This window comes from Ursus maritimus, unplaced genomic scaffold (genome assembly GCF_017311325.1).
Source record: "Ursus maritimus isolate PB19 unplaced genomic scaffold, ASM1731132v1 scaffold_32, whole genome shotgun sequence".
Classification (NCBI taxonomy): domain Eukaryota; kingdom Metazoa; phylum Chordata; class Mammalia; order Carnivora; family Ursidae; genus Ursus; species Ursus maritimus.
This window is the reverse complement of record NW_024425786.1, coordinates 15,135,131-15,157,770: the sequence shown is the minus strand read 5'-3', so window position 1 is coordinate 15,157,770 and position 22,640 is coordinate 15,135,131. Positions and strand designations below refer to the sequence as shown.

General features: G+C 37.1%; 1 protein-coding gene across 3 annotated transcripts in view; it reads left to right on the top strand.

The window, feature by feature from the left end:
* EIF4G3 (eukaryotic translation initiation factor 4 gamma 3) overlaps positions 1–22,640 on the top strand; it is a 361,657-nt gene that overhangs the window by 250,637 nt on the left and 88,380 nt on the right. For all 3 annotated transcript variants that reach the window (XM_040645901.1, XM_040645903.1, XM_040645902.1), the window contains one exon: positions 7,436–7,569. In XM_040645901.1, coding sequence (XP_040501835.1) covers positions 7,436–7,569 — 134 coding nt within the window. The remainder of the gene's footprint in view (positions 1–7,435; positions 7,570–22,640) is intronic.

The window sequence follows — 22,640 nt, the reverse complement described above, 5'->3', positions numbered from 1 at the left end:
CAAGATTCGGGCGCTCGGAAGCGGCAGCCACCTGCACGGAGAGCGGGCGGGGCTCGCGGATGGCACCCGCAAAACAGCAGACTGAGACCGTGAGCGGGATGCGCGGGCGCCACCAGGCATCTCGCGGAACCCGGAATCCCGGTGCGCTCACTGGATCCAGACTGAGACCGGGAGATCGGGAGGCGCGGGCGGCTGGCGGCATTAGAAACACACAAAGGACAGAGAGCGCGCCCGGCCCTGGAAGTGAGGGCTGGGACGCCGGGATGGGGGCGCACATCCCAGGACGCTGCAGGGTTGAGCAGCACCAACAGAAACAGAGTTAAAGTGGCCAGAACATTAGTAGAGAGAAGGGCCGCAATCATTCTCTTCGCGTGACAGAGGCTGAAATTTGGCCGCTGCTGCTCTGACTCTCAGAAGAGGCACAGCAAACCGCCAGGAAAGCCGCCAGAGAACAAAAGCCTGGAAATACCGGCTCAGGGTGCCCCATCCCCATCCCTCACAGGACGCCCGAGACTCTACCCAAACAGGGTTGCCTGAGTATCGGCGTGCGGCAGGCCCCTCCCAGAAGGCAGGCTGAAAATCAAGCCCACAACCCGAGGTGCCGGGGTGGCGCAGTCATTGAGCGCCTGCCTTCGGCTTAGGGCGTGATCCCAGCGTTCCGAAAGGAGTCCCTCATCGGGCTCCTCCGCGGGAGCCTGCTTCTTCCTCTCCCACTCCCCTGCTTCTGTTCTCTCTCGCTGGTTGGCTGCCACATAAATAAATAAATAAAATCTTTAAAGAAGAAGCCCACATCCCTAAGATCCCTATAAAACAAGGGGCACGGCCTGGGACCCAGTCAATAATTTGGGCTCTGGAAACCGCATAATCTCTTCATCAGAATGACAAGAAGGAGAAGCCCCCCCAGCAAAGAAAAGATAGTGAGACTGTGGCCTCTGCCACAGAAATAATGGATATGGATGTAACCAAATTATCAGAAATGGAATTCAGAGTAACGATGGTCAAAATGATGAGTAGAATTGAAAAAAGTATAAACGAAAGGTTACTGAGAATATAGAATCTCTAAGGACAGAAATGAGCTAATCTGACAGAAATTAAAAATTCTATGAGCCAAATGCAGGCAAAACTAGAGGCTCTGACAGCCAGGGTCGCAGAAGCAGAGGAAAGGGTTAGTGAATTGGAGGATGGGTTAATAGAGGAAAAAATGAAAATAGAAGATGGTCTTAAAAAATCACGCCACGAATGTAGGTTACGGAGATTACTGACTCAATGAAACGATCCAATGTTAGAATCATCGGCATCCCCCGAGGGGGTGGAGAAAAACAGAGGTCTAGAAGAGATATTTGAACAAATTGTAGCTGAAAACTTCCCTAATCTAGCAAGGGAAACAAACATTCGTGTCAAGAGGCAGAGAGGACCCTCCCAAGCTCAACCACGACAAACCTACGCCACGCACGTCATAGTGCATTTCAAATATTAGATGCAAGGATACAGTATTGAAAGCGCAGGGCAAAGAAATTTCTCACGTACTCAAGGCAAAAGCATCAGAATACGCCAGACCTGTCTACACAGACCTGAATGAGAGAAAGGGTTGGGGAGCATATTTAAAGCTCTTTCAGAGAAAAACATGCAGCCAAGGATCCTTTATCCAGCAAGGTGTCATTCAGAATTGATGGAGAAATAAAGACATTTCAGAATCGCCAGTCACTAACCAATTTTGTAACTACTTCGAAACCAGCCCTTACAGGAGATATTACGGGGGTTCTATAAAAGTAAAAAGGCCCCAAGAGTGATACAGAACAGAAAGTCACAGCCAATACAAAAAGACTTACTGGCAACATGGCAACATTAAAATCATATCTATCAGTAATCAGTCTTAATGTAAATGGTTTGAACCATCCCATAAAGCGCCACAGGGTTGCAGATGATAAAAAGAAATGACCCATCCATTTGCTGTCTACAAGAGACTCATTTCAAAACCCAAAGATGCATCCAGACTGAGAGTAAGGGATGGAGTACCATCTTTTCACGCAAATGGTCCTCAAAAGAAAGCTGGTAGCAATTCTCATTTCAGATAAATTGATTTTAAACTACAGACTATAGTTAGGAGACGCAGAAGGGCACTATATTATTCTCTAAGGGAAGTATTCAAAAGTGGATATGACAATATAAATATATATGCCCCCAACAGGGAGAGCAAGATACACAAGCCAATCCTTATCCAGAATAAAAGAGACATATAAATGAAAAATACATTAATAGTAGGGACCTCAACACTCCACTATCAGAAATAGACAGAACACCCTGGCAAAAACTAAGCAAAGAATCAAAGGCTTTGAATGCATACTCGACTCTGAGTTGGACCTCATAGATATATATAGAACACTACACCCCAGAACCAAAGAATACCTATTCTATTCTAATGCCCATGGAATCTTTCAAGAATAGACCATGTTCTGGGACACAAAACAGGTCTCAACCGAACTCAAAAGATTGAAATTATCCCCTGCATATTCTCAGACCAGCACTGCCTGAAATTGGAACTCAACCACAAGGAAAAAATTTGGAAGAAACTCAAAACACTTGAGACTAAGAGCCATACTGCTCAGGAATGACTCGATAAACCAGAAATCAAAAATCAAATTAAACAACTTATGGAGACCAATGAGAATGAAAATACAACAGTCCAAAACCCATGGATACTGCAAAGCAGTCCTAAGGGAAATACATAGCCATCCAAGTCCTACTCAAAAGAATAGAAAATCTAAAATGCAGTTTTTATATTCTCACTCCCAAGAAGCTGGAACAGCAACAGAGGGACAGGCCTAGTAATCCACGCCACGAGGAAGCAGTTGACCAAAAATTAGAGCTGAAATCAATCAAGCAGAAACCAGAAGTACAGTAGAGCAGATCAACAGGACTAGAAGCTGGTTCTTTGAGAGAATCAATAAAATTGACAGACCACTGGCAAGACTTATCCAAAAAGAAAAGAGAAAGGGACCCAGATTATTAAAATTATGAATGAAAAAGAAGGAGGTCACGAAGAAAGCACCATTGAAATTGGAAGGATTATTAGAAATTTTTATCAACAGCTATATGCCAATAAACTACAATCTGAAGAGATGGAACTCCTTCCTGGAAACCTATAAACTACCAAGATTGAAACCGAAGAAATTGATTCCTTAAACAGGCCAATTAATTATTGAAGAAATTGAAGTCAGTGATAAACAACCTTCCAAATAACAAAACCCAGGCCCGACGGTTTTTCTGGGGAATTCTACCAAACATTCAAAGAAGAAATAATACCTATTCTTCTAAAGCTTTTCAAAAAATAGAAACAGAAGGAAAGCTACCAAACTCATTCTATGAGGCCAATATTACCTTGATCCCCAAACCAGGCAAAGACCCTCAAAAAGGAGAATTACAGACCGATTTCCCTAATGAATATGGACGCTAAAACTCAACAAAGATACTTACTAATAGAATCCAACAGTACATTAAAAGGGATTATCCATCACGATCAAGTGGATTCATACCTGATGCAAGCGTGGTTCAATATTCGCAAATCAATCAGCGTGATACATCATATCAACAAGAAAGACTCAGGAACCATATGATCCTCTCAATCGATGCCGAAAAGCATTTGACAAAAATACAGCATCCTTTCCCTGGATTAAAACCCTTCAGAGTGTAGGAATAGAAGGTACATTTTCAATCTCATAAAAGCCATCTATGAAAAGCCAACAAATATTATTCCTCAATGGAGAAAAGCTGGAAGCCTTCTTAAGATCAGGAACTCCGACAAGGATGCCCACCTCGCCACTATTATTCAACATAGTACTAGGTAGTCCTTGCAACAGCAATCAGACGACAAAAGGGATCAAAGGTATTCAAATTGGCAAAGAAGAAGTCAAAAATGCTCTCTTTGCAGATGACATGATACTCTATATGGAAAAACCCAAAAGAAGCTACTCCCAAATTATTAGAAGTTATAGAGCAATTCAGTAACGTGGCAGGATACAAAATAAAATGCTCGTAGAAATCAGTTGCATCTATACACTGAATAACGGACCAAGAAAGCAGAAATTAGGGAATCCATCCCATTACAATAGCACCAAAAACCATACATTACCTTGGAATTAACTTAACCAGAGACGTAAAGGACCTTATTCCCAGAAACTATAAATCACTCTTTGAAAGACATTGAGGAAGACATAAAAAGATGGAAAGATATTCCATGCTCATGGATCGGAAGAATTAACATAGTTAAAATGTTCACATGCTACCCAGAGCAACTACACTTTCAATGCTATCCCGATCAAAATACCAAGGACATTTTTCAAAGAACTGGAACAAACAGTCCCAAAATTTGTATGGAAACAGAAAGGCCCCGAATCTCCAAGGAACTGTTGAAAAGGAAAACAAAGCTGGGGGTATCACAATGCCGATTTCCGAGCTGTACTACAAAGCTGTGATCACAAAGACAGCATGGTACTGGCACAAAAACAGACACATAGACCAAGGAACATGGAATAGAGAGCCCAGAAATGGACCCCAGGCTCTGGGCAACTAATATTTGATAAAGCAGGAAAAACATCCGTGGAAAAAGACAGTCTCTTTCAATAAATGGTAAAGTGGGAAAATTGGACAGCTACATGCAAAAGAATGAAACTTGACCACTATCTCACACCATACACAAAAATAAACTCCAAATGGATGAAAGGACCTCAATGTGAGACAGGGGAATCTATCAAAATTCTAGAGGAGAACATAGGCAACAACCTCTACGACATCGGCCAAAGCAACCTTTTTCATGACACATCCTCAAAGGCAAGAGAAACAAAAGATAAAATGAATTTATGGGACTTCATCAAGATTAAAAGTTTCTTGCACAGCCAAGGAAACAGTCAGAAAAAACTAAGAGGCAGCCCACGAATGGGAGAATATATTTGCAAATGACACTACAGATAAAGGACTGGTATCCAAGATCTACAAAGAACTTCTCAAACTCAATACACGGAAACAAATAAACAAATCAAAAAAATGGGCAGAAGATAAGGAACAGACACTTTTCCAATGAAGACATGGCTAAATGGCTAACAGGACACATGAAAAATGTTCAAAATCATTAGCCATCAAGGAAATTCAAATCAAAAACCACACTGAGATACTCACCTTTACGCCAGTTAGAATGGCAAAATAGACATGAAGAAAAAACAATTGTTGGAGAGGATGTGGAGAAAGGGGATCCCTCCTACATTGTTGGTGGGAATGCAAGCTGGTACAGCCACTCTGGAAAACAGTGTGGAGGTCCCTTAAAAAGTTAAAAATTGAGCACCCTATGATCCAGCCATTGCACTACTGGGTATTTACCCCAAAGATACAGACGTAGTGAAGAGAAGGGCCATATGCACCCCAATGTTCATAGGCAGCAATGTCCACAATAGCTAAATCATGGAAGGAGCCGAGATGCCCTTCAACAGATGACTGGATTAAGAAGTTGTGGTCCATATATACAATGGAATATTACTCAGCTATCAGAAAGAACGAGTTCTCAACATTTGCTACAACATGGACGGCACTGGAGGAGATAATGCTAAGTGAAATAAGTCAAGCAGAGAAAGACAACTATCATATGATTTCTCTCATCTATGGAACATAAGAACTAGGATGATCAGTAGGGGAAGAAAGGGATAAAGAAAGGGGGGGTAATCAGGAAGGGGGAATGAAACATGAGAGACTATGGACTATGAGAAACAAACTGAGGACTTCAGAGGGGAGGGGGTGGGGGAATGGGATAGACCGGTGATGGGTAGTAAGGAGGGCACGTATTGCATGGTGCACTGGGTGTTATACACAACTAATGAATCATCGAGCCTTACATCGGAAACCGGGATGTACTGTATGGTGACTAACATAATATAATAAAAAAATCATTATAAAAAAATAAATAAAATAAAAATTCCAAAATACTAAAAAAAGAAAAGAAAAGAAAAAACATAAAAATAAAAGCAGCAACTTCTGGAAAAAATAAAAATAAAAATAAAAATAAAAAGAAAAATACTGTGACATGCTTTTCTTATCCAACAAAAATTTCAGGAAGTTCTCCAACTTTATATAAGGAGATTAGATTGTGAGAAATGATAGCAGTAACAATAGCCATAGGAGCAAAGATGTCGAAAAACTAATTTATAAAATTAATATTAAAAATATAGAATAAATAGTGCCACTACTATAGAAAAAGTGGGAGTTCCTTCACTTAAAAATAGATAGACTTATGATCTCCAGTAATTCTACTTTTGCGTGTTTACCCAAAAAATAAAAACAGAAAATTAAAAAGATATATGCACCCTCATAGTGTTGTGCAGCATTGTTTACAGTAGCCAAGCATGTAAGTAACCTCACGTGGTGCGCTGATAGATGAAAGGATAATGAAGACATGTGTATATATACGTGTATATGCATGCGGTGTACACACACACAGTGGATTATTATTAGTCAACCGTAAAAAAGAATGAAAGCTGGCCATTAGCAACAGTGTGGATGGATCTAGAGGATATTATGCTTAGTGAAATAAGTCAGACAGAAAAAGACATGCCATATGATTTCACTGATATGTGGAACCTAAAAACAAACAAATAGAAAAACAGAAATATAAATACAGAGAACAACCTGTGATTGCCAGAGGATAGGTAGATGAGGGGTGGGCAAAAAGGTAAACAGATTAAGAGGGTCAGACTTCCAGTTACAAAAAGTTATAGGGATGAAAAGTACAGCATAGGGAATACAGTCAATAATGTAATAACTTTATATGGTGACAGATGGTTAACTACACTTTCCATAGTGAGTGAGCCTATCATAATGTATGTAATTGTCAAGTCACTGTCTTGTGTACCTTGAAGCTAATACAATATTTTGAGTCAACTGTACTTCTCAAACATAAAATAAACCATAGTTAGGGGGAAAAATTGTTTGTAGCTACTTTTAGCCTTTTCAGAATCTCACAGAAGTTATTTGTATTTGTTTTGTGTCCTTTTGCCTTTTCTCCCTCCAAAGTAATACATTTCCAAGTGAACAACCAAAGTATCCTTCTTTACATGAAACCAAAAAGTATCATAGATTCCTTATTTCTGAGGTAGTATTTAAAGGTTTGGTAGTTTATTTAATGAGTTTTATTACATGTTTCTGGCCAAAGTCTGCTTAATGTGTATATTAAGTGGTTTCTATAGCAGTTTCAGACTATCCAAAGGTATTCAGAAGGGATAAAGGAACATAAGACAGTTTAAAATGTTCACATGACATTTTCTGACAGTAGCTCAGTGTTTGCTTTGTGTTTTAGTCTCATGACAGGGTAAAGTAAATATCGAATCTAGTTTGTACTCTTACTGGTTATCCATATAATGATCTTACAGAGACTCGCTCTATGTCCCTTTTCTAGATTCCTGGAAGCCTGCTGATACTGAAGGCAAGAAGCAGTATGACAGGGAGTTTTTGCTGGACTTCCAGTTCATGCCAGCCTGTATACAGAAACCAGAGGGCCTACCTCCCATCAGTGATGTGGTTCTTGACAAAGTAAGCTGTATCAGAGAAAGTTCTGCCTTTCTGTAGGGAACTGGTTTCTGAGTTATCAGTACAGCTGTGTGAAGTACGAGCAGTTTTTAGGACTTGTTAGACTAAATGTGTTTGAATTAAAATATATAATGTTTAAGTATTAGAGTTTTCCCTACATATCGTTGATTTGGGGTTTATTGTAGAGTACTGTAAACTTGGGGTTTGGCCCATATTTGAGTGGTAACGCTTTTAAAAATTCATTAATTGCCTGCTTATTATTGCTATTGCCTAGTGATGTGAAAAATGTGTGTCTGCTGGGTTAATATGGCTAAAGTGATGTGAGCTGTTTCTTCACTGTTCTAAAATTTCAGTATGGAATTAGAATGGCATTGAGGACAGGTCAGATGCCTGGAGTGTATTTGGCAAATCAAACTTAAGTGGTAATCAACATAATTCAAATAATGTTATATCTCAAAATTTCCTAATACATACTTATAGTGATTACTTTTCAGTTTGGGTAAATAAATAGGTACCTTTTTCTTTACATCTGATCTTAATGGTGCATACAGGAAATTAGTACAGTGTTTATTTTTGTCTTTATTAAATTAAAAGAGTAGAGTCAGATGTGTATCTGCCCAAGTAATTTTATGTGTATCAGTGATGAACCAATAATGATGACCAAGCTTAAAATATTTTTGTTTTGAAAAGAAAATATTAATCCTTATTGAAGTGTAGAGGGTAACTATCTATCAGAATGAGATCCACCTCTTTTGAGATTTCCAGCAGCTGCTTACCAAGACCTTTATATGTATTATTTTCCTTTACAGCAACAGGTTTTCGATTTCTCTTGGTATATAAGTCTTCTCTCTTAGGTACTTATGTGACAGTGCTATTTTGAGACTACTTTAGAGGGTAGGTTTTACACACTAAATTAGATTATCCTCTAGAAAATATTCTTCTTGTCTGCCTACCTCATTGGTTTCCTAACTTCACCCAATTATTAGTTGATTTCTCCCTGAGCATTGTTTCGCTTTACAGTCACAATACATGCCTATACGAAGCCATATACTTCCAACTAACAAGGCAGATTGAGTGAGATTTTAATCGAAAGGATCACACATGAAAAATACCTCCTTTAGAGACTTACTCCTTCACTCAGAATATTTGCTTTGCTAACCATAAAACGACAGCAACAAAATTGACATATGTGATAGCAGGATTTCAAAGCAAGTCCTCTGATGTCCTGGTGAATATTCTGGAAAAATTCCCAAATTTGTCCCTAGTTCATAGGATCTCATAGCTTTTCTTGTGCCGCTCTGCTGGTCCTTCTTGAGTGTCTATTGAGCCAATATACTGATTGTGTCTAGCCTCTCCTCAGAAATTTTAGGCCTGATCAGTCCCAGGGCACCAGAAAACAATTGCTGGCCTAAGTCCAGAGAAGCTACCATGGTTCAGATTGGACTCTCGCTGCCTCAGAAAGCCAGTCCTCATCATTTTAGCTGACATAACTTTTCAATCTGAGTTTTTACTTTTTTATTCGAATATTTTGAAACTTGTGTTGCTTTCCTTTTGCTTCTTCATGCAGATCAACAACAACCCAAATTGCCACGCGAACTCTGGATCCTCGGATTTTGCCTCGAGGACCAGACTTTACTCCAGCCTTTGCAGATTTTGGAAGGCAAACCCCTGGTGGAAGAGGTGTACCTGTAAGTGCAAGTTCCCTACAACCCAATTAGTTAGAAACTGTCGACTTCATGACATCTTGTCTAACGGCAAGAAAGCGGTTTTTTCGTTGATTCCTCTAACCAAGAAGAAGTAGAAGAGGTGAAGACTGTCTTTTCCATACTAATATTAAAGCAAATAAAGAATACACTTGAGTCATTTTTACTTGAGAGAAGCTGGTCTGCATTAATTTGGTCTTGATTTTTTTCATATTTTTTCAATTGAAATGAACTGCAGATGGGTTAAAAATAGAGCCAACCTTAAATAGGATTCCTGTTTTATTTTGAGGTGTCCTTGATATAGTTGAGATCTCTGATGATATTCAGCTAATGGTCATCTCTTTGTCTTTGTTTCTACAGATTTGCAAAGTGCAGAGCAGGCATGGATTGCCAATCTTGAACAGAGCAAAGCCCCAGCTTGCACCCACTGGCGATAGCGCACTCCACCCCTGAAGAGCCTCCCTCTAGGGGTGCGCTGAATCCTTTTTTTTTTTTTTTTTAACAATAGTCTCTGGTGTTATGATATTTTCTGTTTTGTTTTTCCCACTTACTATAGGTTGTGAAGTCAATATATGAACAAATGACATGTATAAAAGAGTGCAGTATTGGTAAACTGCAGGTTGCCTTTACACCCCAGTGGCAGGCTCTTCAGCGGTAGAAGTGACATCACCAGTGGAGTTATGCTGGGGCACTGCACTGTGCAAGATGTGGCAGGCTGTGCCTACTCCATGCTTTGTAGACTTGCAGAAAGCGTGGGGGAAAGTTGCCAGTTATGTGACTACCTGTTTTTCCCAAATTGGAATGGTATAGAGAGCACTTAATTTAAACTTCTGAGGAGCTTGGAGTTTGACATACATTTGCAGATCACCCTTTTAAGACTGTTTTATTGTAAAAATATTTTTATTTAAGGTGACACTTTTTATTTTCCCATCACCTTTTTATTTCTGGAATGGCAACGCTTGAAACCTGCTTTGAAATAAGACTGTACCATCAGGAAACAAATGTCACTTTGTAGATATTTGAATTATTTGTTGTTTGCCTGCAGCCAGTGATTAAAAATATTTCAGTGCCTACAATATGTTGAAAGCTTTGTAAAACCTACAGAAAATCTCCTTAATTTGAAGCATGTTATTTATTGAGCATTACCATCTTAACAGTATCTCTTTGTGTGATACTCTGTTCTCACACAGGTTGGAAATTTAATCTTTATTTTCTGTAAATACTAAATTAAAATTTTCTCAGGTTTTAATTACCTCAGTTCGAAAGTCTTAGGAAAGCAGCTTTAGAAACCATTTGATACCTTATTTTTCAGCATTATTTCCTTTTGGTGATGTAAAGTTGTATTTCTGTTAGTGTTGATTTTTGTTTTTGTTTTGATTTTTGATTTATATCTTTGTTTTGCCAAACATTGGAAATAATGTTGATGCATATTTGATAGTCTCTGGTTAACAGCATCTGTCATTATCATATTGCTCTTGGTTTTGTTCATACGTCCACTACAGGAGGCATGATTTGCCACATCTCCTCCTCCAGCGTATACTGCCACTTTTCATCACCAGCTTGCTATTGTTTAATAATTAGATTATAACAAAAAGGAAGTGCTGTGGATTGAGAATAAGCTATGTGTCTTTTCAAAAATATTGAAATTAGAAAATTAATTTTAAAATTACCACAATGTATGTTTGCCCACTAATCTGTCTGCTTACATATGTAAATGAGGTGTTTGGTACAAAGTAATGATTGGAAATGAGCCATTATGGAATTTGTAATGTCTTGAAAAAGGTCAGCTTTAGTTACTTCACTTTCTTTAAATAGCTCTGTCATGTGCCACAAACTAATTTTTTAAGTAAAATTGTGATCCGTCGAGTATACTGATATGTTAAGCCTAATGCAAGTAATTATTCTTCCAGCATTCCCGTAGCTAACAAACATGCCTCACTTAATTTGTCCGGCTTACCTTGGCATATTGTTGTGGATTCAGATGGGAATTTCAGAGGATAGCTTATGTAACATATAAAGGAACAGTTAATAATGCTGTTTGGGAAAAAAGCACAGTCCTTGCTCTTCATCGCTTTTTGGTTCTATACCTCTAATCATTTTTCCCAGCCTCCCAATTGGCTTATAAAATTACCATCCAAAAATATATTAAGATCTACTAGACGTACGCCTATGGTAGTGACTTAAGTAACTATGACTCCTACTAGAACTTCTGCAAAAAGACTTGAATGGGTAGCAGTTGTTTTAACATGTCATATGCAGTTACACAACGTTTTCAAACATAAAGGTTCTTTGATGGATTAGTAACATATAAAGCTGTTGGAAGCACTCAGGCAGTATGTTCCTCTCTACTTTTTTTAAAAAGTCAAATTACTCAGCAGGTGTGATGTTAATTTTAGTAATAGTAATCTGGGCAGATATCACAAAAAGTACCCTCAAAAGACAGCAGTATTGGAGGAAGAGACAGTGGCCCTAGGCTAGTAATTTACCATTCATATTTATTTCAGTTAGCTTTAGGTTAGCTGAGCTTATTACAAAAATTCTAAGGATCAAAGACGTTTCCTGAGCTTATATCATCCTTCCTTCTCCTTAAAGGAACACTTGGCTATTTCTCTTTAAAACTTGGTAGGACTGAATATTGGTCCTGTTTTCTTTGGTTATTCAGGTAGCAGAGGAATTTAAGGTTATAGTGTATGAATGAGATAAGCAAGCAATGTATACTGAATTCTAAAACAGAGTGTGTATGATTTTTTATTTAATACATTTAAGAAAAATACATGAGAGTGGGTAAAAAAGTAAAACTCAATTCACCTGGGGAAAACATGCAGCTCACTGAGCTAATGCCAGATTTTTTTTTTTTTTTTTTTTTTTTTGAGATTTTATTCATTTGACAGAGCAAAGGGAGCACAAGCAGAGGGAACAGTGAGGAAAGGGAAGGCAGGCTCCCTCGCCTGAGCTGGGAGCCTCGATTGGCGGGCTTGATCTCCAGGACTGACGACATGGCTCGAGCCAAAGGCAGATGCTTTACCATCTGAGCCACCCAGGCACCCCACGTCAGTGCCAAATTTTGATGTTTCCATTTGAGTTGTCAGCATTTTTGACCCTGAGCACATTATACCTTAAAATTCCTCTGCCAGCCAGGAAGTTCCTTCCAATCTGATTGTCTGTCCTTTAAGCAAGGAGACTAGGCTCATTTATACACACACACACACCCATAACTCTTAATTTTAGTGTGTGTTTAGTAAATAAACTTCATATTATATATGATGCATCTTTTGAAGGATCTATAAATTTGACAATTTGTATTAAATTTTCCACACGCCGCATGCACACATAAAGGACATAGACAATGTTTAAAGTCTAATTCTATCTATATAGAAAAACACTTTTTAAAAAAGTTCTTTTTCTTCTTTGATATTGATGGTAACTCTTACTAGTTTTTAAGGTCCTTTATATGCCTTATATCCCTGATCCTCATAATAACTTTGGGCATTTAATGCGAATGAGAAAGCCTAAGTTCAACAAAGTATCAGAGACTTGCTCACAGTAACTTTGCTCATGGAAGTAGCAGAATTGAACTCAAAGTCCACAGTCCTTTAATCTTGTAATCTGCGCTCTTTTTTCCGCTGTACCATGTCTCTTCCAAGCATTGATGTTCCACATAGTGATTCATTTTCAGAGTATAAGATTGAAGTACATTAGGATTCGTTATTAAGTGTGTGTTAGCTATTTTTAAGTATAATCAGTTCTGTTGAAGACTAATATTCTTGGTTACATATTTGTGAACAGTATTCTTCTTAGTTATATCTAGTGAACTAAATAATAATTTTCAAGGTTGTCTTGAAACTTGCACATATGGTTATAATACCAACTTTTTATCTGGGACTAACAGCTTATGCATTTCTTTTCAAAACTCACTTTCCTTTGAAACATCGTTACCTGTTTAGTAATATTTCTCACATCACTATGCAGTTCACTCGTGAAATCCATACATATTTAGTCATGGAGTGGGTGGAAAGAGATTTGGACAAAGTCCTATTTACTTTCTAGATTCACAATCTCATACTGCATATTTATTGATGTTTCTAGTAAATACTTTTGAAATGGAAATTTCATACTCATTCAGTTTCCATGATTAAAATTATAACCCCAAATTACATTACTATGGCTCTTATTCGATTTTGACGTAATTACCTTGCATTACACCAACTAACTCTTTGTTCTTGACAAATTTTTATGTGCAAATTCATGGATTAATTTAAATCATCCTGTGATATAATTGTTTTATTTGAACCTGTCCAAGCACTGAAAAAGATTTTTTGTAACCACACTAATTAGTTGTCCATTCTAGTTATACCTAGAATATAACAGCCTGAATTACAAAATCAGATAATATTTGGTGTACTGCATTCTCTTATCAGAATTGTTTTGTGGGGCTACTATATCAAAGTTTCAGTTATAAATAAGTTTTTTATAGTAGTACATGTCCAGTTTAGCAACTGCTTCTGTTGGTAGTTTTCCAGTGTGATCCCCCTCTTCAGTTCTTTTAGTTAAACTGTGTGTGGTACTCGGTTCTTTAATGTGTACCAAATACTCTGAGATTGTATCATTTATGTGAGTACTTAGCTGAGTATATTTGACAAGATTGCAATGTGTATTGCCCAGGAGTTTCTATCTTTTGATCCTGATACATGCTTGATACTGCTGTATCTGAGTAGGGCAGATGGCGAAGTGTAATTCTGAGAATGAAGTGTTATTTAAAGGCTTTCTAATCTTACCAGTTTCAGCGCCTCAGAACCTGTTTTATATAAAGTATGAAATTTAAGCTTCTCTACTTCCTCTCTCTGAAGTTTCATATAATTCAAAGGGTAGTATTGGGGCAATGCTAAGTGAGATATGATTCTTGATCTATATATGTCTTGTGTGAAGTTTTTTCCTTCCCTCTGAAGTTTATCTGCAATATTTACTCAGCATTTGTAGAAAATGGTATAGAAAATGGTATATCAGGGCTCTCCGGGTGTTGGCGTTGTTGGCCTGACCTTGATCTCAGCTCAGTCTTGATCTGAGGGTAGGTACGAGTTCAGTTCGCTTAGCTCCATGGTGTGGAGCCTATTTTAAAAAAGGAAGAAAAAGAAATGGCATATCACAAAACGGAAAGGCTGTCAATATGCAACAGATCTGGAAGGAACAGAACTTTACCGTCAAACCAAATGTTTAATTTTTGACAAGCCTATTTCCCTGGCATCTAAGGTAGCAACTGTTAGGACATTTTATACACAGAGTGCAACTTTTACTTCTCATTATCTCTTGCAGTAATTGGTTCTTAATTTTGATGGCCATTTATGTGATATTATGCCAGCAAAAGTGTTTTTAAAGAGTGAGTATAGTGGACTCTTAGCAGGAACTAAGAACGACAAAGAGAAGAAGACATTTTTTTCAGGATACACTTAGTTAAATCTCATTTAATGATCTTAAGAAAGACTTATTTTAGTATTTCTGGCCCAGGAAACTTAGGAAGGATCCATTCAAATCTGTAGTAAAGGCTGGATATCTACGCATAAAGAATTTTTTAGATAAAATTATATTTGCATTTCACATTGGCAGTATAGAAACCTAGTTTTTAAGCAGTTTTGTACCGTGATGATTACTGCCTGTGAATTTGTATAATTATTGGCAGTGAGCAGTCCAAAGTCACACAACTAGTAAAAATAGCTTCAGTTTGGGGTACCTCTTTGTTAGGAACAATAGCAGTATTCAACAAAAATTTTCCATCACTTTGTCTAAATTAGGACTTCAGGATTAAAACTGAGTAGTGCAGAACATTACATAGATGGTATTCTAGTGTTGTCCTCTTACCTTTCTCCCCCAAAAAGATCACATCTAAATTGGAGTGTTAATACCCACCTTTGCATCTAAGAAGTGTTTAGTGTGATCATCAGGTTTGACTTGAGCAGCACAGCAGAGGCAGAAATTTTAAGTAAACTCTGTAGATATAATAAAAGAATATTCTTGTCCTAGTTGTTGAACGTGGACCACGAGAATCTCAACCTCCTCCAGAGAAGAGAGCCCAGGAAGCATCATCACAGTCTCTGTGAAAGAAGATGTGCACCTGGAATGGCAGAGAATGCCTGAAGCCCAGTAAAAACGAGACAGCCAAGCTGAGGATCCTGAAAACATTAAAAACTCAGGGTGGGAAGAGAAGCACATTCTAACATTGTTTTGGAAATATAATGCTGTTGTTTTGGATTTGCTTTTAACTTATGTTATTTTGTCCTATTAGTATACCTTCAGAGATTTTAGTTCAAGATTTTTGGTTTTTTTGTTTTGTTTTGTTTTGTTTTTGCTTTAAAAGCCGTTATTCTAAAATCTTTAGCATAATGTGCCAGACAACATACTTTTTCTTGTTTGTTCAAAAATAAATACTTATCTAGGGGTTTCTGATGTCATAGTCTTTGATCATTTAGGCTTAGATCAATGCTTGCTTTTCTTTAAAAATGTGGGTTTTAGATTCTCAATCAGTACCCTGTGCTAAGTGGTAGTTAGCATGCTGCTTTATGCTCCTTGTCAGGCCTTCATTTCTAATAAGTTAGAATTTAGAAACCAAGCTTGTTTTGGAGTCTTTGAATGAAATTGAATTCTTTTGCATCTTTCTATGCATACCTGCTCTGCAGAAATCTCGAGGGTAAATTGAATGAATTCCTTTAATCCAACAATTATTTTTTTGTGTGAAATTAAGTCTTCATTCATCATTTGCTGTACACACAATGCCATTTCCTATACTTGATTACCTACTACTACCTTTTTTGATTTTTGTTTCTAGGGCACCAAGACTAGAGTCTCTTCCTTGATTTTTGCACCTGTACAGATTAGAGTTAGACTACAGATCATATGCTGACTTGTCAGTGTCTCGCTTCCAAATATCTTCCTCTCATTGTGAATAGTTTATACAGCAGCCAAAAGCTTCAGCTCTGAGACAGGCAGTGGTTCTTTAGGCAAGTTCTTAATTTCGTCTGTAAAATGAAGATACTAATATATCACTATAGGGCTACTGTGAAGATTGAATTAAGGAATGTAAGAGTTCATGGTTCCTGAGCCCCCAGCACAGAACCACAAACATAGTAGATACTCAAAGTATACTGATAAACAAATAAACCAACCAAAGAAGTTGTTGATACAAATCAAGACCAAGATGAATTCTATCCTTCATCACTAAAGCCATGCTGCTCAACCTTTAATTGGCTGCTTGTCTTGTTCATCTTTAGTGATTTCCCCCAGATATTTGTCCCTAAGAATATCCTTCTCCGGATTCACTGAAATCAAGTACCTAATCTTTTCCCGATTTCTTTCTTCTCAATGTATCTCAATCCTCGCTTTAGAAATACCATCTGGATCTCTCCCTCCAGTCCTCTCGAGAAGTGCTGATTGATAAGGGGCCTAAAATGGCTTGCAAAGATAGGTAAATTCCTGCTGCATCTTTTATCATGAAGATGAAGAGGTCTTGTTTTAGTAGTTAAGGCAATTCTTATATTAGTGCCTCGCTTCATTAGATTCTTGCAGAAGGCTAAGTGAAAGTGGAATAGATATTTTCTCTTCTTTACATATGAGAAAACTGAAGCCGAGAAATTAGCTTACCCCTTAGGTGTTGTGGAAGTAATCTATTTGTTGCAACTTGTAATCTGCCTCTGTTTACTTGGTAACAAAGTTCTCCTATTATTGAGTTAAGTTTTATTTTCAGAAACATAATTTTACCCGTGTTGAGGTATCATTCATTAATTGGATAAGTTTTCTTTTAGTAAAAGATAAAGCAAAATCCAGTGGAGACATATAGGCTTTTTTTTCAGGGTGAATACAATCGTGTTGTTATTGATACTTTTCTTCCAAGTATGGTGGATCTTGCTCCATTCCTTCTCTTTTTGTATACATCACGTTGACCTGGTGCTCCTGCTAATCCTGTTTGTTTACTTTTTTGTCAAATGAGTACGTTTATTGTTGCCTCCACTTCCAAAAAACTCTTTTCACTCTAACTTCATTCTTACCACTGTATTTTAACAACACTATGACTAATACCGATGATCTTGTTTTTCCTGTATCGTAAGGTTTCATCTTTCCTTGAGGCAGTTCTAGGAAATCATTGCCTTATGCATTTTTGTCTAGACTTGCCAACTGCATATATTACGTGGTGGTTCCACTGCTGAGGTCCCCTGCTTATGTCTCTCTTCTTCTCTTGCCGCAAACAATTCCACTTCGCTTCTGCCTGACTCTTCTACCTGAAGGGACTGATTTTTATATCTCTACCCTAGCTTTTAACCTGTCTTTAATGACCTCATTTTCAAATAAAAATAAATACCTCATTTTCTCTCACAACTCACACACTAGTTCCCTCTTGATCTTTTCCCCTTTGTTCTCTATTCCTCAAAAATAGAAAACCTCACCAATAACTCCTTTTCCAAATGGTTTCGTTTCTAAATGTCTTCTTCCCTTTTACTATTGCTTTTGTTGTTTGTGGTTTTTAAAGATTTTGCTTATTTGTTTGAGAGAGAGAGAGCATGAAATGAAGTAGTGGAGGAGGAGGGAGAGGGACAAGCAGACTCCCACTGAGCGGAGAACCCCATGCAGGGCTTCCGATCCCAGGACCCTGAGATCATGACCTGGAGACATTGACTTAAGTCAGACATTTAACCGACTGAGCCACCCAGGCACCCTAGTTGTTTGTTTAGTTTTAGTTTTTATTTGAGTATAGTTAACACGGTCACTTAGCCAGCTCTTTTTATCCTTCATAACCTGACCCAGTTCCTCATTTGCTGACTAATGCATTGCCTCTGACCTCTCTTTGTACATAAACTGCTCCTCTGTGGCTCCTAATCCATCTGGTGTTTGCTCACATTACCTCACTTAAAATTATCTTGTCTCTGCAGCTGAAGTTCAGTGGTCTGGAACACAAGTAACTGCCCGGCCAGCTTTATTTGTACCTAACAGTGAATTTGTTGGGCCCCCAAGTAGATATCAGTTACACGTGAATTAATGATTTTTAATAAAGTTGTTGTTTGATGGCCGATTTCTTTTCATTGCGGTATATGTTACTTTCAGTTAATACACTGTAATGATTTAACATTTGTGTATATTACAAAATGACCACCACTATTAATCCAGTTAACATTCATCATGCATAGTTACAAATTCTTTTTGTTGTAATGAAAAGTTTTAAGAGCTACTTTACCAACTTTCAAATATGCAATACAGTATTAACCGTAGTCACTTTGCTGTTCACTACTTTAATAAATTATTTTATCCTAGTTTTTAAGCTTAGATTATCATCTGAAATATTTGAGATATTTGCAAGTTGTGGGTTTTTTTTCTCCCTCCTCCTTTTTCTTTCATCCTTTCCCTGCCCTTCCTTTCCCTTCCCTTCCCTCCTTCTTCCTTCCTTCCCTCCCTCCCTCCCTTTGCCTTTAGTAAAAGTCTTTCTTTCTCTCTAGATTTATTTACCCTAGAGAAAGAGAGCACAGGCACATGTGCAGGTCAGGGATGGAGAGAGAGAGAGAGAGAACAAGCAGACTCCCTGCTGAGTGTACAGCCCAACATGGAGCCCCATCCCAGGACCCTGAGATCATGACCTGAGCCAAAACCAAGAGCTGGTCAAGTTATTGACTAAGGTGCCCCAAGGTTGTTTTGTTTTTGTTTTTTCAGCACAGGTTGTCTTAGACCTCACCAGTATTCTTTTCAGTTGATAGAGGCAATTGAGAGAAGTTTTGGCACTTCACTCTAAGAAATTTAATTTTTTTATAAAAGCAGTGCTGACTCATTGCTGAAAAACCTAACTATATAATTTTTAAAGATTTAAATAGATTTATTTACTGTCTCCTTCGTAGAGGACACGTATCTTAAAATCCTTATATTCAGATATCAGTTTTTATAAATAAAAAAATATATAAAATATAACATTTTATAGGCCTTTTCAGCTAAATCATGTTTCATGGATTTTTGCAACTTCATATTTTACTGAGGCATAATTTACATTTAGTAAGCTTTTTACTTTTTGGTGTATAATTCTACAACTGATGAACACACACACAGTCATGTAACTACCACCGCAATCAAGATATGATATGTTTTTATCAGACCCTGAAATTTCTTGTGCTACTTTATACCCATCTTTTCCCTGCATGCCCACCTCTAGCAGTCACTACCCGTCCCTAATAGTACTGCTTTTTCCAAAAGACAACAAATGGAATCATTTTGAATATAGCTTCTTTCTCACTTAGCATATTGCAGCTATGATGCATCTGTAGTCATTACATGTACGATTATTTTTTATTACCTATTAGTATTCCATTGTTATAGATATACCACAGATTGTTTATCCTTTCACAGGGGAAACAATTTTCAGGTTTTGGCCATTATAAATAGAAGTGGCACAATCATTTATGTGTAGGGTTTGTGTGAACATAAGCTTTTGTCTCTTTTTTTTTTGGGTAAAATTGTAGCTATGACATCCATGAATTGTCTGGTAAACGAGGTTTGGCTTTATCAGAAAATGCCAAACTGTTTTCAAAGGTTGTTATTGGACCATTTTGCATTTCCCACTGGCAAGGAAGGCAAGACTCCGATTATTCTGCTTCTTCACTGCACTTGTTATTTTCTGTTTATAAATTTGAACCATTCTAATGGATGTGTGGTAGCATCGTTGTTTTAATTTGTGTTTCCAAATGAAATAATATATTGAATAAACACATCTTTTCTTGTTCTTTTATTTGCCATTCTTGTATCTTCTTTTGATAACATTTCTGTTCTTTTTGCCCTGTTTCATTGGCTGGTGGTTTTCTTATTGTTGATTTTTGAGAGTTCTGTGTATATTCTGGATACAAATCTTCATCAAATGTGTGTTTCGCAAAAATTTTCTTCTAGTCTGTGGTTTGTCTTTTCATTCTCTTAATAGTGTCTTTTGCAGAAATGAAGTTTTTAACTTTGATCATGTTGAATTTATCAACACTTGCATTTATAGGTTGTACTTGCTGTCATATCTAAAAATCTTTGCATAACCCAAGAATACAAAAATTTTTCTCTTTTAGAAGTTTATAGTTTTAGGTTTTACCTACCTGTCTGTGGTCCAGTTTAATTAATTTTTTGTATTTCATGCAAGGTATGGATCAGATCAGACTTTTTTTTTTCTTCCTTATGTATATCCAGTTGTTCCAGCACCATTTGTTGGAAGGATTATCCTTTCTCTCAGTGCCTGGGTGGCTCAGTCAGTTAAGCATCTGCCTTCGGCTCAGGTCATGATCTCAGGGTCTCAGGATGAGCCCTGCATCAGACTCTGCTTCTCCCTCTCCTCCCTCCAGCTCGCATTTTTCGCTGTTCTCTCTCTCAAATAAATAAAATCTTTAAAAAAAAAAAGATTTTCCTTTTTTTCCAGTTTTCTTTTGCACCTTGTTGAAATTAGTTCATCATATATGTGAATCTATTCTAGACTTACATTCTGTCTGATTTAGTGTCAGTCCCCTGGCCAATACCACACACTGTCTTTGTATATTAAATATTGAAATCAGGCTGTATGAGTCCTCCAACTTTGTTATTTTTCAAAATTATTTAGGCTTATTCTGGCTTTTTTTTCCTTGTCTTTTCACATAAATTGTTAAATCAGCTTCTTGATTGCTATCAAAAACTCCAAAACCCTACTAGGATTTTTATTATGATTATTTTAAATCTACAGATCAGTTTAGAGAAAATTGACAACAATAATGAATCTTCTAATACATGGACGTGACTCAGATCTCTTTTTTTTTAGGTCCTCCTTGATTTCTTTCATCAGTGATTATGGTTTTTATCATATAGCTCCTATGGATATTTTGTTAGATTCTTAACTAAGTATTTCATGGTCTTGGTGCTACTGTAAACAGTAGTTTAAAATATATAATAGTTGTTTGTTGCTAACTTATGGAAATAAAATTGCTATTTGTATGTTGACTTACATTCTGCAATGTTGCTAGACTCATTTATTAGTTCTAGTATCTCTTTTTGTAGATTCCTTATAATTTTCATAATCATATCATTTATGAATAGAAGGCTTTTATTTCCTTTACAATCTGTACAGGTTATAGTCCTTTTTCTTTGCTTTCTTTGCACTGACTAGACCTCCAATATCACTTTGAATAGGATGGTGAGAATAGGCATTCTTGCCTTATTCCTATTCTTAGAGGGAAAGGAGTCATTTTTTACCAATAAGTAGAGTTATAGATGCTTTTTTTCTAGTAGTAGAAGTTCTCTTCATTTTTAATTTGATGAGAGTTTAAAAGACTCCTGCCTAGTATTCTGTACCATAATTTATATTGTATTATAATTTAGACAGATTTTCTATTTTAGGACATTTAAGTTATTTGCTATAAAGGGGTACTGATGAAAGTCATTGTGGCTGAACTCTTTTGAATTTTAATATCCTTAAATATGAATAAATTCTAAAAGTATAATAGTTGTTTCAGAATATATATCATAGTTTTAAAGCTTTTAATACACATTGCCAAATTGCTCTGAGAAATGTATCAGATGATACTCCTACCAGTAAATATACCTTAATTCCTAGAATTCTCATCACTTATGGAAAAGAAGTGGTATAATTGTTTGATGTTTGTTAAAATAGATGGATTTAATTATTTCCGTGATGAGTTTACAGTCCTTGCTAATTTGGTAAGTTGAACTTATAAATTATAAACAAAATATTAATCCTTACAGAAAGAATCATCCTGTCACAGTTACTATAACACTCTTTTTTAGGTTCTTCTAGGAACTTTTTAGAAATTCAAGTATCTTAAATAAACTGACACCACAGATGTTCAACCAACTGATGAAGCAAGTATCAGGACTTACTGTTGACACAGAGGAGCGTTGAGTCATTGACCTGGTCTTGAGAAGGCTATCGATGAGCCCAGTTTCTGTGGCTTATGCAAACATGTGTCGGTTGCTCCAGTAACGGTAAGAAGAGAGGAAGAGTAAACCAGAAATCTCCAAGAGGTATATTCTCCCCTCACTACACATTCTTCCCAGAAGTGTTATTGGGGCAACATAAAGGGGAGAATATATTTTTAGCACTTTTTAATATAAGGCTCTCAATGTATAAAAGAATCTTGTTTTTATTAAAATGTATCCTCACCTCTGGAGAGGACATGGAAATAGACTGAAATAGGCCTGATACGGTCCTACCCATTGTGAGCAATACTGAATAAGTTTTAAATTAGTAATGTGAAATTATTGGCATGAGCAACCCACTCTCTCCCCTTGTTGTTCCTCTCTTTATGGAAATAAAGTGAATGCTTACATTCACATTTAATTCAAAACTGAAAACATATTGGTTCTAATTTGCTTCCCAGTGAAAATGATAGA